This window comes from Myotis davidii, unplaced genomic scaffold (genome assembly GCF_000327345.1).
Source record: "Myotis davidii unplaced genomic scaffold, ASM32734v1 scaffold174, whole genome shotgun sequence".
In the NCBI taxonomy this organism is placed as follows: Eukaryota; Metazoa; Chordata; class Mammalia; order Chiroptera; family Vespertilionidae; genus Myotis; species Myotis davidii.
In genome coordinates this window covers 7,911,483-7,926,437 of record NW_006289087.1, presented here as the reverse complement: position 1 = coordinate 7,926,437, position 14,955 = coordinate 7,911,483, and the positions used below count along the sequence as shown (strand labels likewise).

General features: G+C 44.3%; 2 protein-coding genes across 2 annotated transcripts in view; one reads left to right on the top strand and one right to left on the bottom strand.

The window, feature by feature from the left end:
- UCHL5 (ubiquitin C-terminal hydrolase L5) overlaps nucleotides 1-3,265 on the top strand; it is a gene marked incomplete at its 5' end in the record, with an annotated part of 13,223 nt that extends 9,958 nt beyond the window's left edge. The window contains one exon of the mRNA XM_006761341.2: nucleotides 2,594-3,265. Coding sequence (XP_006761404.1) covers nucleotides 2,594-2,638 — 45 coding nt within the window. The remainder of the gene's footprint in view (nucleotides 1-2,593) is intronic.
- The window catches only part of TROVE2 (TROVE domain family member 2), a 37,925-nt gene extending 27,124 nt beyond the window's left edge, over nucleotides 1-10,801 (bottom strand). Inside the window, exon 1 of the mRNA XM_015562380.1 lies at nucleotides 10,792-10,801. The gene's annotated coding sequence lies outside the window, so the exon portion shown is untranslated. The remainder of the gene's footprint in view (nucleotides 1-10,791) is intronic.
- Nucleotides 10,802-14,955: the final 4,154 nt, after the last annotated feature.

Here is a 14,955-nt window from a genome sequence, read left to right as displayed (position 1 = left end):
GTTGGAGTCCTCCATCACTGAAGCAAGCAAGCCTCATGTTCAGTTTAAGCTGCCTGGCTGCCGGCCGCCATCTTGGCTGTCAGTTAATTTGCATATCTTGCTGATGAGCCAATCGGAAGGGTAGCGGTCATACGCCAATTACCATGTTTCTCTTTTATTAGTGTAGATTATTGACTATATTAAATTAGATTTAGATTCTCAAAAAAAAATGTTTTAGCTTAAGTAGAGGTAAAATGTGTTGAAGCTTTTTGACTTTTGTTTGACTTTTACTTACTTGTTTTATATTCTAGATGAGCATTAGTTCAGCCAGATATCTGTAAACTAGAAACAAGGGCTGCCCCACTGCTTCACCTCCTAGAATCCTCCATGTCACAACTCAGGCTGTGCTATATTAGAATGACATTTAAAACATTGCCCTTTCTTTAAGCTACTAACAAATCTTAATAATTGAAATAATAGATTTTTTTTAATTGAGCAAAAATTGAATTATCACAGAATTTAGAACTAGAATGGACATTGGCGAGGGAAAGAAATGTAGCCAAGACTAAGAACTAGTTTCCCTATCCTGAAGCTGGTATTCTTTCCAAGGGTGGGAAGCTAGCATCTCCTAATGAAACATTCTAAGATTGTTTTTCTTTAAGGTACTTAAATAAAATACTTGTTGAATAAATGAAACACATTTCAATTGTTTTTATGTTTATACGTAAATCATTGTTTCTGAAAGTGACCCATCGCTGGATACTCTTTAAAATACATGTTCCTTGGCCCCTCCCCAGATATTCTGATACAGAGGAAGGAATCTTTAATAAGCCCCGCACCCCCTAAGCGATGACTCTAAGGCAGCTGGTGTGTACCACATCTTCAGAAACGCTTTGAGAAGACACTGCTAGGAAAACAAAATATTGAAACTTTAACTTAAAAGACTAGCCCTAGCTGGTTTGGCTTAGTGGATAGAGTGTTGGCCTGATGACTGAAGGTACCGGGCTCAATTCCGGTCAAGGGCATACACCTTGGTTGCAGACTTGATCCCTAGCCCCAGTCAGGGTGCATGGGGGAGGCAACCAATCAATGTGTCTCTCACATTGATATTTCTCTCTCTTTCTTCCCCTCCCTTCCACTCTCTCTAAAAATCAATGGAAAAAATATCCTTGGGTGAGGATTAACAAAAAAGAATTAAAAATGGGAAAAATAATAATAAAAATAAAATTTAAAAAAGATAACAAAGACCAGAGTACATGGTAGGTATATTTTCCTTATTAATTTTAAAGTTTATGAAGCAGAGATACATGGTCACACATTCTAAATAATATGAAGTGAGAGTTAAGGTTTTTGTGTGTCCCTCATTACCCAGATCCCAAAAAATGTGTGCTTCAACTTACCATTAAACGCAGAACTTAATGCAGAAGACTGCTAAATCTTCTCTTTGTGATACACCTTTCTCTATTTATATATCTCAGGGTATTAAGGTTATGAAAGTCTAAGATAGGAAACTGATTTTTAAAGTTTTAGATTAAGTTAAGATTCTGTGATTTTCCAAATTACTCTGTTAACAGAACACCTAGCTATTGTGTTCTTTGTAGGAAACACTATGAAATAGTTCTCTATTGAAAATAATAAGACGGACTAAATCATAGGATATGTTATATCACATTTATATATAAATATTAAGGAACAGACACATGTTATTTGGGAAAATTTAAAGGTATGTACTTTGCTCTAAAATTGTTCTGTGGGCTGGCATGTGTGGGTCAGTGGTTGAGGTTGACCCATGAACCAGGTCATGTTTTGATTCCTGGTCAGGGCATTTGTCTAGGCTATGAGCTTAATCCCCAGTAGGGGGTGTGCAGGAGGTAGCCAGTCGATGATTCTAATCATTGATGTTTCTATTTCTTCGTCTCCTAAAATCATTATCTCCCTCTCTCTAACGTCAATAAAAACACATTTTTAAAATTTTGTTCTGTGCATAAAGATTTTTGTGCAATTAGGAAAAGGACAATTCTTGTTTGGTTTTAATGACAGTATAATTCCAGATTTTTTTATTTTAGAAAAGCCTAGTTAGAGAACATAGCTTTTCAGCTTTTGCATTAGAAGCGCAGTTCCCATTGTGGACACAGGGTGGCAGTGTGTGAATGTCTGGTGTTAATGGACACAGTACAGTCTGTCCTTGCTGTTGCATTTGTTTTATTGAAGAGGTTGTTATTGACCTTGTAGCTTTTGTCTGTTTCTCCAAACTGTTTTTTCATTATTCACATTGCATAGACAATATTGAGATGCATTTATTTCGTGTCTATATGCAATGTTCTCGCCCTAGATTCTGAAGAGAACTCAGATTATTATTTGATTAAAATATTTGAAATGTTTTAATTACTCATCATTTATCCAGCGGCAGCTATAGGTCGGGCACTCTGTTAAAGCCTCTGGCTTACACAGGAATAAGACACCTCTTCTCTCTTAAGCAACTTATGATACAGTGGAGGGAAAAATAAGTACAGTACTGTACCGGATAGCGGGTTTTTTGACAAATGCCAGATACAGTCAGTATGCTCTAAAACAGACCTTGGAGATTTTGTAAGATCCTATCTTTAATTTCTAGGCAAAAGAAAAACAGAACGCAAAGAAAGCACAGGAGACCAAATGAAGAGGATGCTGTGGTGTGTGCACACATTTCTGCTTCTGCCTTTATTTCCATGGAAACCACTGAGCATGAGGAACGTGGAGCAGCACCCTGACTGGCTCAGTGCACACTGGGCAGCAGTCCAGTCCGTCTTGTCTTTACTGCATGGATTCATAAACGCCCCCTACCTGCATCGTGTGCATGTAGTGCCTGTTAAATAAAGGTGATGTCAAGAGCACTTGCCCAAATCCCATTATTTGACACTGGATCTGAGAACTTCTGTGACGCCCCGCATACGTAGCTACCATAACGAATCTAGAAAACGCACAGAGGATCTTCTCTCCCTGTAACTGGTATCATTAATCCTTTGATCTTTTAGCTCACTTAAATGCTTAAAATTTATAAATGTCAGCTCTTGATTAAACTGGATCTCTTGTTCTCATCATTAATGGAATAAAAAATCAGTATTTCTGTCTTTGATATCTAAATATTTTGAGGATTTTTAAACTGAATTTTATCTTCTATATCAATTATTTGGAAAAGTATGATTTTAATGCAGATTATTTGAAAGGACAAAAGTACAGTTTCTAGTGATTTTCATGCTGCCGGTAGAAAAAGTAATAAACATCCCAACTTTATTTTCGCAAACTCTCTAAGTGTGTGGGGTTATTTCTTTACGTAAAACTGTTTACGGAAGGTGTCTTATCTCAAAGCAAAACTTCAGGTTGAGAACAAAGTGTGTATCTTTAAGAGTTCTGGTGGTACACTCAGCTGGGCAACATTTTTTCAAGCTTTTAAGCTGCATTTTTATAAGATATTGGAGATTTGACAGTTAAGGGTATGTCCCTTAAAAAAAAAGTGTGGAGTGGTGGTTCAGGATCCTTATGTGGCAATTTGAACAAAAGGAGTTCCCAAGAGACGTGCAGTTTGCCCCCAAAGGAGGCTTTGGTTTCTTTCCCATTGCTTTGGGAGTTGCTTTTCTTTCTTTCTTCTTCTTTTTTTTTTTTTGGTGCCCTTGACTGGGATCAAACCTGGGACCCTTCAGCCCGCAGGCCGACGCTCTATCCACTGAGCCAAACCAGTCAGGGCGAGTTGCTTTTCTTATTTCATAAAAATATTATTATATTCTTGCCTCTAATCTTATTTTCTAAGTTAAACTTTAAAGGAAATTTTAAAAACTATGATCTACTTTATGATTCCCAGTCAGGGCACAAGCCAGATTGTAGGTTTGATCCCCAGTGTGGGGTGTGCAGGTGGCAGCGGATCAGTGATTCTCTCTCATCACTGATGTTTCTATCTCTCCCTCTCCCTTCCTCTCTGAAATCAAAAACATTTCATATATATATATAATGGTTTATATTATCTGCTTTTTTGATGATGGCAAATGCATTGTGACCCTTTGTGGTAATTTCTGCCAGGGAATAAAGAAGTCTGACTTGTGTCCTTGCCTGGGTCCTAAGTCATGACCCCAGTGGGTAGAGAAAATGGGCGAATAAAGAGTAATCCAGAAATATATAAGTGTTAGTTATGTGGAAAGTTAAAAAAAAAGGAGGGGTATTTAGAAGACAGTCTCCGTGGCTCATTCCACTTTTTCCCTTTCTGAAATCTCATTTAATGGTTAGGTAGATGAAGGCCGTTCCATTCTGTGTGATGCCTGCTTAAGCAGCCAGCCAGCGCTCGGGGATATACTCCGTCCTCATAAACGGAAAGCTCGCCGACAGCGGCGGCCCTGGCTAGTCTCACCTCATCGTATGTTTAGCTCCCCAGACAGCTGCCCTTTTCCAGCGAGCAGCCAGCTGGGCTGTGCCACCAGAACAGACAAACATTTGTTCTGAGATCATGAACTCTGGGGGTGCGCTCCCCAGCTTAGACCATGAGACATACTTCTGTGTGTATTACCGTGCTACATGCAGACTGATACCTTTAGTTAATCCTCTTAGTGGCCCAAAACATTTCAATTTACATTCAGAAATTTTTTTTTCTCTATAGGAGAATTATGTTTCTTTTGTTTGTGGGGAAAAAAATGACTTTTAAGTTTTCCCTTAAACATGAAAGAAGGATAAACAAAAATAAAGTGTAAATTACCCATTGTTCTGTCACCAGGGAAGACGACTAACATTTTAGTGTATTTACTGGTCCTTTTCCCCAGAGGTTTACATGGGTTTTGTGTGTGAGTCTTGCATGCCCTCCCCTATTCTGAAATAGATGTATGCAGCACCAATTATTTTTAAAGTGGGTGATATGCAATTTACCATTTTTTGTGTGTGTCATTGATGACTTACAGGAAACAAGCCACTCTAGCAATTTTTAACAGGACATGGGGACTAATATTGGGAATTGTGAAACTACTTAGTTCCTGACGAAGTCATGGGGAGCTTTTGGAGGAGTGAGCTCAGGTTTGAGTCCCCAGAATTATGCCACAGGAACCTACCACGACTCTCTTTAGGCACCCGGTGACTATACTGGAAGGCAGGAAAATTCAACCACTAAGCCACACCAGCCGGGCTGGAATTTATTATTAAATTTTTATTTGTTGATTTGAGAAAGAGAGATTGATTTGTTGTTCCACTTATTTATGCATTCATTGGTTGCTTCCTGTATGTGCTCTGACCAGGAATCAAACCCACAACCTTGGCATATGGAATCTCTGTAACCGCCTGAGCTACCCAGCCATTTTAAATATGTTATTTTCCTTTCTCCCTCCTAGTTCTTTTTTTAATCCTCACCCAGTTTTTTCCATTGATTTTTAGAGAGAGTGGAAGAGAGAAGGAAAGACAGACAGAAATACTGATGTGAGAGAGAGAGACATCAATCGGTTGCCTCCTGCATGAGCCCCAACCAGGGCCTGGCCTGGGGTGGAGCCTGCCACCGAGGTACATGCCCTCGACTGCAATCGAACCCGGGACCCTTCGGTCTGCAGGCTGACGCTCTATCCACTGAGCCAAATCGGCTAGGATTCTTCCTTCTAGTTCTTTTTTCCTCTTTGACTCAAACAATCCATTGGCTGGTGACTCAACGTGAGGTCCACACACCAGCACCGTGAGCATCACCTGGGAAGGTGCTAGAAATGCAGAATTTTCTGGCCCCGGACCAGTGGCATCAGAATCTGCATTTAATGAGATGCCCAGTCGATTCCTTCATTAAAATTTAAAAAGCACAACCTCGCTATTTTTATGTCTGTGGGATAAATGTTTCCATCATCAGTGGACATTATGCTTGTTCATTGTCTGCACTTGAGAGATTGGTTTTCGGATTTTTATAGTTTCGGCGGCAAAATGCAAAAGTGCGATCGATTAGGAAATGTATCGGGAGTAAAATGCAAAGCCATTCTCAGTGTGTCAGGTACCAGCCTAAGTATTTTTGCATATTTACTCTCATCCTCACAGGATAGGAAGTAGATCCTATGATCCCATTTTCCAAACGAGGACCGAAAAGCACTAAGATAGTAAGTAACTTGCCCAAGATCACATGGCCACTAAGTGCTAGACCTGGGATTCAGACCAAGCTACCTGGCTCCTGAATTCATTCATTCTTCCTTCCCTTCCCTTCCTTCCCCCTCTCTCCCTTTCCCCCTCCCATTCTTAGAGGATGAAAGTTGCATCATGGGCAGAATCCTACGGTGGAGGCAGTTGCCTGAGAGCACGATTTCTGGACTTACTAGTGTACAGGAGACAGTGGTGCCCTTGCTGAGTTATTGAAGAATGCACAGACTGAGTGGTAACCGTGAGCTCTGGGAGGCAATGGCTCCCGCGGGCTGGTAATTAGAATGTTCCTGATGAGGAACTAACAAGCTCTCCGGATGGGCCTCCCAGGCTGTGTCTCCCAGTGAGGTTACCAGGGTCCAACATCTGACCTCCTTGCTTAGGACTGGAGGCACTGAGCGCTCCCACTAAAGGCCATGAGCACCCTGGACAGCTGAGACAACTTAATAAAACTTGCCAGAGACTAACGTCCGCCTCCAAGACAATTTATGAATTTACTTTACAATTATGACTGCCAAGCAGACCAGACATTCCTATCTGCCTGTCAATACATTCTCTCCCTGGCAGATTAACTTACCAACGAAAGCCAATTAAGTCCAGAAGGCTGGCCGGCCCTAGAACTGGTCCAAAGGACATTATGTTTGAGAGATACTGGCTGTGATAACCTGGGACGTGTTTTGCCATTTCGACACTAACCAAGTCTTCCTGGGCCACTACATGCCTTGGTGAAAGGGTTAAACTGCCTCCTTCTCCGACATAGTGGTAGAGACGTGATGACCACACTTTAAGCAACACAATGACCACTTTCCTGGTTGACATTTTCCTACTCCCTTTCTCATTTCAACAAATGCTCACAAATACATTTAAGTTTCTATTTATCTGATTTCAATTTTATTCTGATCTCTCTTCTTTTTAAAAAAATATTTTGTTTATATTGATTTCAAAGAGGGAGGGAGAGGGAGAGAAAGATACAAACATCAATGATGAGCGAGAATCATTGACTGGCTGCCTCCTGCACGCCCACACTGGGGATCCAGCCTGCAACCCGGGCATGTGTCCCGATTGGGAATCGAACCATGATCTGGTTCCTGAGTTGACCCTCAACCACTGAGCTGCACTGGCCGGGCCACAGATTTTGAATGCCATATTTTACTATCAATAATTGTCAAGACAGAAGCCCTAAATACCACATGATAGTATTAGAATGGTAGAGCCAAGACTGAAGATAGGCTTAAGCACCCCTTTACTCATTCATTCATTCATTCATTCATCCACTCATTCATTCAAAAGGTATTTATTAAGCACCTACGCTGGGTCAGGCTCAAAAATGTCTTCAGGACACACAGAGGAAAAGACACACCCTTACTCTGTAGGCTTGGGCTGGATTTTAACCTTGTGGGAAGAGAATGTTCCCTGGTTATAACTTCCCCAAGGAGCAGGCACAACAGGAGGATAAGTAACTGTTACCGGCACATTAGACAAAACAGTCTAAAATAAGTCTACTTTGCCCCATATGCAGTAATAACGTTTACGTACTTGGACCAAATGTTTATGAGCTGACTTCCACTTGAGAGACCAACTTACTGTTTTTGAGGTCACAGTGTATTCATTCCTGTCCTTCTTTTTGCAGATTCAGTAACAGCTTTTTTTGGGGGGGTGGGGGGAGGTTTAGATTCCAGATAGGTAAGAAGTAGCAATGGCAACTTTTCAGTTCCAGCAGCATTGGGGGCCGGAGGTGCTTCCCAGGACCTGGGAGTTAGGAAATAAGATAGCTCCTGAGAGTTAAATGGTAAAGTCAACACGTAACAGATAAGAATACAAAAGCAGACAGTCCCTAGGATGAGGCCCACTGTGCCCAACCACTTAGATGTGGCTGTAACCCACAGGCTACAACCTTAATGCCTACAGAGCAGGTCGATAATCAGCTGACCAGGTGGTAACATATTTACCAAGTTTGCAATGATATTCTTCACTTCCACAAATACAGGTGATTTTCTCCGTTTTTCTTTTTTTTCTGAAATTTAATGTTTTTATTGGTTTCAGGGAGAGGAAGAGGGAGGGATAGAGAGAGAGAAACGTCATCAATTAGCTGCCTCCTGCTCACCCCCCATTGGGGATCAAACCCGCAACCTGGGCCCGTGCCCTGACTGGGCATCAAACAGGGACCTCATGGTTCATGGGTCGATGCCCAACCACTGAGCAACACTGGCTGGGCTTATTATGATGATGTTTTAATTGTTGTAAGCAAGAGATTTAGTGAACTACCAGGTCAGCGTTACTAGACAATGGAGTTGCTTCTGTTCTTTTCTACATGTAAAAATTGTCAGGGTTTACTAGTAGTTCTTTTATTTTTATTTTTTAGGTTTCCTACTAGTAGTTCTTAATTAATTTTTAAAAAATTGATAGTAATTTCTTAAAAAATTTTTATTGAACCCAGTGGGGTCACACTGGTTAATAAATTATATAGGCTTCAAGGGTACCACTCTATTATATATCATCTGTTTATTATATTGTGTGTTCACCACCCCAAGTCGATTGTAATTTCCATAAAAATGAATGTAGTTCTTATCTCTGCAGTGGAGGTATACCTTGTGTTTTAGTGTTCCTTGATTACAGTGCACTTAATCACTTGTGTATTTAATGGCCATTTGTATGTCTTGGCTAGTGAAGTACCCGTCGTATGTTCAGCTCATTTTCCTTCTGATGCGTTCATATTTTTGTTCTCCACTTGTAATAGCATTTTAGATATTAGGACATGTTGGTTTGCGAGGGAAGCTGAAGCACTATTTCTCATTCTTCTCCGCTATCAGGTGACTCCATCATCAGAAGGAGAAATGTTGATACACATGGCTAGAGGCTGGTGATCTGGAACGATCATTTACTGAACGTATTCTAAGCGTCAGGTACTGGAGGCCTCATTTCCATGGATCCATCTTTGGTCCACTGCTGCTAAACTGCAGCATTCCCCCACCTCCTCCCTCCCCTCTCGGTTTTTCCCAGCGGGGGGTGACTCTGGTCCTCCGCATCTTCATCTGCCTCTTCTTGCTGACATCTGTCTGTCAGAGCTGAGTGATGACTTCGCTGTTGTCTGAGTCATGGCTTCCGGCATACCTGTTCTTCCCACGGTGTCCTCTGGTCGCTTCTCACATCTGCCCCCACGCACCCACTTCCCATCAAGTCCGAGAGCGAACGTCCCCGCCGCAGTGGGATGCCCGTCACTGTCTCCGGAAGGACCCAGGTTCCTGCACAGCACAAGCTGCTGGGAGGACCACCCCACCTTCACTCCTCCTCCCCCGCTCCCTGTCACATCCTCCCTGAATTACCATCTAACTCGGTGCTCTCCCACACACTTAATAAGCAGGTAGGCAGCAGGCTTTGATTCCGCTGGCATGAGATGGAGAAAAGAAGATCCTGCGACTTTTAAGGAAGAAGGCACGGCTTCCCTTCTCACGACTCTGTATCTTCTTGTTTAGACTCCTCCATCCCCATAGGTTCCATGCTGACATCTGGAAATATGACTCCCAACGTCCGCTTTCTCTCCCAGGGGCCCGTCCAACAACCTATGGAGCTGCCCCATCAAGTATTCTTCCCAGTCAGGCACAGAGAGACAGGTACCGAACGATCCCACTTCCATGTGGACTCTAACAGACAAAATAAATGAACCAACAAACAGAAACAGACTTACAGACACGGAAAACAGACTGATGGTCACCAGAGGGGAGGAGGATTGGGGTGCAGGGTGAAAAAGGTGAAGGGATTGAGAAGTACAGATTGGGTCCCGCTGGCATGGCTCGGTGGTTGAGCATCGACCTATGAACCAGGAAGTCAGGGTTTAACTCCCAACCCGGGCATGTGCCCTGACCGGGAATCGAACTGTGATCTCCTAGTTCATAGGTTGACGTTCAACCCCTGAGCCACGCCAGTCAGGCAAGAGTTATCTTTTTAAAGTGGTAACTAAAACAACAACAACAATACAGCCCTAACCGGTTTGGCTCAGTGTAGATAAGAGTGTCGGCCTGTGGACTGAAAGGTCCCAGGTTCGATTCCGGCCAAGGGCATGTACCTTGGTTGCAGGCACATCCCCAGTGGGAGGTGTGCAGGAGGCAGCTGATCAATGTTTCTCTGTCATCAATGTTTCTGACTCTATCCCTCTCCCTTCCTCTCTGTAAAAAATCAATAAAATATATTTAAAAAACCAACTAAGCAACCAAACAAAAAACAATACACAAAAACTACAACTCTGAAAATCAGAATTGCGGGTTTGGGGATAGTGTTTCTCGCAGGGAGCTGGAGAGGCAGGTGTTGGTACCAGGGTCTCAGCGGGAGGCATCCCTGTCGGCTGCATCGCTGGTGTTACCAGCCGTACTTTGCAGCCGGGACTGAAGTCTAGGTCCTCGAACCCTTTTGCCTTTTGCCAGCAAACCCCAGCTGGAGGGGGAGCGAACCCAAGGATGAGGGTGAAGGGAGGTTGAGGGAAGAGCAGCAGGGAGGTGGCCCCTGGCTGCAGGCTCACTCACTGGCCGTGAGGTCCTGGGAGAACCCTTGGAGCCTCAAGTTCAAGGCATTCTGAGAGGGGGTCTCCTGTGTGTGCTTCCTGGTTCTAAGGTCCCTGGTTCTGCAGCCGAGAACCAAACTGGGTGCACAACGTGCTTTCCCCCCAAGCTGTCGGGCTGCCCCGGTGACTCCCGCAGGGACGCGGCCGGCCCTGCGTGTCCTGTTCGTGGTTCTATTTCAGCCTCCACGTTCACGCCGCGTGAGCGCCTGTGAACATGTCAGCCCTTAACAGATGGGCTGAGCCTCCACCCTCCGCTGCCTTCACAACCCGAGTCGTGGGCTTTTCATTTGCAGAATCATTTCACGGCAGAAATGCCAAAATAATTGGTTCGTGAGCGGGTCTTGTCACCGTGATTCCTGGATGGCACAAAAGCCGGCCCCGCGGAGGCCCAGGGGTGCTTACTCATCAGGCGCTGGGATGTCAGGTTTCAGCACTGAATTGCCCTGGGACTGACTTCCCTTCATTATTCCAACGAAGCGCGTGATACCTGCAGCCTCAACAGACTCGGATTTGCCCATCTGGCACCACGGAGGCTGTTTTCTGCTCAGCCACGTGGCAGGACGAGAGGGAGCTGCCGGGGGGGACACCACGGGCTCCGGCTTCAGTGTCACAGTCCAGAAGCTCATCTTCAGGTACGCAGACCGTTAAGGCAGAGAAAAGGTGCCACCCGGGCCCTACAGCTCTCAAACAGAAGCCGGGGTGTGTCAGAAAGTGGGGGGATATTCGCTGTGAAATGGGAGTCTGATGCGGACGGAAATGGTCAGGAAAATAGCCGGAGGATGACGGAGAAAAGAGAGCGTGCCTAGTGAAGTGTGGAACACCCCTTTGTTTTTAGGAAAAAAAAATGTTAGAAAGAGAGTCTTCAGAGGGATGATTGTGAGTCTAAAGATGCTGATACAACATTTTGTGTTAGGGATCTTTTAAAAAAATATATTTTTTTTCTTGATTTCAGAGAGCGAGAGGGAGAGAGAGATAGAAACATCAGTGATGAGAGAGAATCATTGATTGGCTGCCTCCCCTACTAGGGATCATAACCTGGGCATGTGCCCTGACCGGGAATCAAACCATGACTTCCTGGTTCACAGGTCGATGCTCAACCACTGAGCCACACCGGCCAGACCAGCAAGGGGTCTTTTTTAAGTGACAGAAACTCAACTGACGTTATACAAATGAAGTAGGATTTGTTGGTTTGGATAACTGCCTCTGACTGTGACCAGGGCCTCGAATGTGACTTCTCGCTCTGCAGCCAGAATTGACCACTTCTCCTGCAATCCCGAGATAAAATAATTACCAAAGAATCAATTCATACCAATTACCAGAGAGAACGAGGGAGGTGCCCTAGGGAGCTGAGAGGGCTCAACAAAATGCTACCAGATGGAGAGTGAGTGGCGTTTCCCCTGATGTAGGGAAGCTGAGGCCCAGAGAGTCTCAGAAGAGAAGGGGGTAAGAGGAACTCGCAGCTGCGTGGCAGAACTGAGAGAGGGTGGGGCTGAGATGCACGGCTCAGCAGACAAGCATTCACAAGGGGTGAACGTCGGCCCGTGAAGTAGCCAACTGCTGCCATGTGCATAAAGGCAGCCCAGCTTCCTCTACGCCTGAGTTAGAGCGTTAGACGTTTCTTCTCTAAATAAAATCAGGCAGCAAACCCGCCAGACTCACAGAGGAGCTCCAAATGCGTCATTTAGGGACACCAGCATCACGGCTTGTTCACTCAATGATGACCTTAAAGCAAAGTGAGTCCATTGGAAAAAAAAACACAAAAACTTCATCCATGTTAATAAAGCCTCTGCCTGGCTTATTCCGATGTGAATGGAGGATCAGGGATCATTGAGGTGACACTCCACGCCAGTGGGGGAAACACAGAAACACACAGAACGTCGCCGGGGAAATATAGTGCCAGGAACCAAAGAGAAACGGAAATAAATCATAAGTACCCTCACAGGAGGGATAAGGATGCCGTGAGGAAGGCGAGTCAGAGAACAAAAGAGAGCGCTCGGAAATTAAAGGTGTTTATTAAGGAATTCTATTATTCTGCTCTGAGACATAAATAACTTCACAGAATCTCAAACTCAGCCCAGTCAGGGTGGCTCAATGGTTGTGCGTCGACCTATGTACCAGGAGGCCACAGTTCAATTCCCGATTCCTGGTCAGGGCACAAGCCTGGGTTGCGGGCTCGATCCCCAGTAGGGGGCATGCAGGAGGCGGCCAATCAATGAACCTCTCTCATCATTGATCTCTCTATTCCTCTCCCCTCCTCTCTGAAATCAAATAAGAAAAAAAAAAAAGAAGAATTCTATAAATGAATAAGAAGGCCAAGTTGAGGAACCTCCCAGGAACTCTCAGTTTCCTTACCTGTGATATGGGGTCATTAAAAGTCCCTGCCTTACGCCGAGACCGGTTTGGCTCAGTGGATAGAGCATCGGCTTGCGGACTGAAGGGTCCCAGGTTCGATTCCGGTCAAGGGCATATACCTTGGTTGCGGGCACATCCCCAGTGGGGAGTGTGCAGGAGGCAGCTGGTCGATGTTTCTCTCTCATCGATGTTTCTGACTCTCTATCTCTCTCCTTTCCTCTCTGTAAAAACTCAATAAAATATATTAAAAAAAAAAAAGTCCCTGACTTGCAACGTCGTAAAGAATGGACAAAATTACGCATGCCCATACATATGTGTAAAGTTTTTAGCACAGTGCCTGTGACATCATAAGCATTCACTAAACGGTAGTTATTAGTAACCCTAACTTAAGCAGTGGTGGTAATGGTATATATTTTTTCCAAGGCAGGGCCTCTCTGCTTAATTTATGTATCCTTCTGATGTGCACTCTGAGTTACTGAGCAATTAGCTTCATTGTTAGCTGCTTAAAATTGTTAGCTGAGGAAGAATGCTCACGACTCTTCTTGCCGTTATTTTAAGGTGGGCGAGTAGAAATGGCAGCAAAGGAACAAGGGGAGATTTGCATATTCTGCTAAAACTACTTACGGGCTTTTGAAACCACGGATGGTGAAAATAGGTCATTTGCACGTTAAACAATAATTACTGAGAAGAAAATAAAATAGTGAGATACACTCAGAAGGTGAACATGTCTAAATCTTGCATGCACAGCTTTAAATGTTATCTTTCTCTTTTATATTCTCTATGAGGAAATAAATAAGTTTCGTGGATGTTACAAGGCACAGATGTTTGCTCTTTAAAAGGTGAAGTCTGAGTTGAGTACCTGTGTGTATTTCCAGACGTGTCTTCCAGTCTACCCTTCTCATTCCTATTCTCCTTGACTTTAACTGAACAGACCACGCCTGTGCTGGAGGCAGATGGATTTAATGTCTGTTATGCGCTGGCACAAGTGGAAAGAGAAATAGGACAAGGATATTTCCATGTATACAGCAGCAAGTTAACATGAACTTTATACCTTTATGATGCTTAGCTGCCAAAGCACAACCGACTGACAGGCTTGGAATGAAAACCACGAATGGGATGCCTCAGTCTGTAGGTCAGGGTGGAGGGTTATGGGGCCCAAGGTCGTTTTCTTTATGGCTCTTGGTGGGAAGGAAACGTAGGTAAACACACTTCCAGGAGCCCGTGGGCCTGGGTGCCCTGCAGGCACACATCCAGAGGACCTCAAGGAGTGTGTAAGCCTGTGGCAGAGAGAACACAACCGCTCGAGAAACAAACTAGGGCCCTGGCCGGTGTGGCTCAGTGGTTGAGCGGCGTCCCATGTATCAGGAGGTTGCTGGTTCCATTCTCGGTCAAGGACACATGTCTGGGTTGCAGGCTCCATCCCCAGTAGGGGGCGTGCAGGAGACGGCCGATTGGTGTTACATTCTCAAATCAATTTCTATCTCTCTCCCTTCTTTCTCTACCTCTCAATAAACTTTTTTTTTTTTTGATAAAGAAACAAATTAGGGACAAATGTCTGCACGTGAACTGCTGACTGTAGGACCGAGACACGACAATGCTGAGAAGGATCATGCGCCCTAACTGGTTTGGCTCAGTGGACAGAGCGTCCGCCTGCAGACTGAAGGGGGTCCCAGATTCGATTCCAGTCAAGGGCACATGCCTGGGTTGCGGGCTTGATCCCTCCAGTAGGGGGCGTGCAGGAGGCAGCCAATCAATGATTCTCATCATTTTTTAAAAATATATTTTATTGATTTTTTTTTCTCCAGAATCAAACCTGGGACCCTTGAGTCCGCAGGCTGACACTCTATCCACTGAGCCAAACCAGTTAGGGCTGCTTTGTACCTTTAATCTCTTCCACATCACTGTCTCCTTCTCTGCCAATGATTCTCATCATTGATGTTTCTATCTCTTTC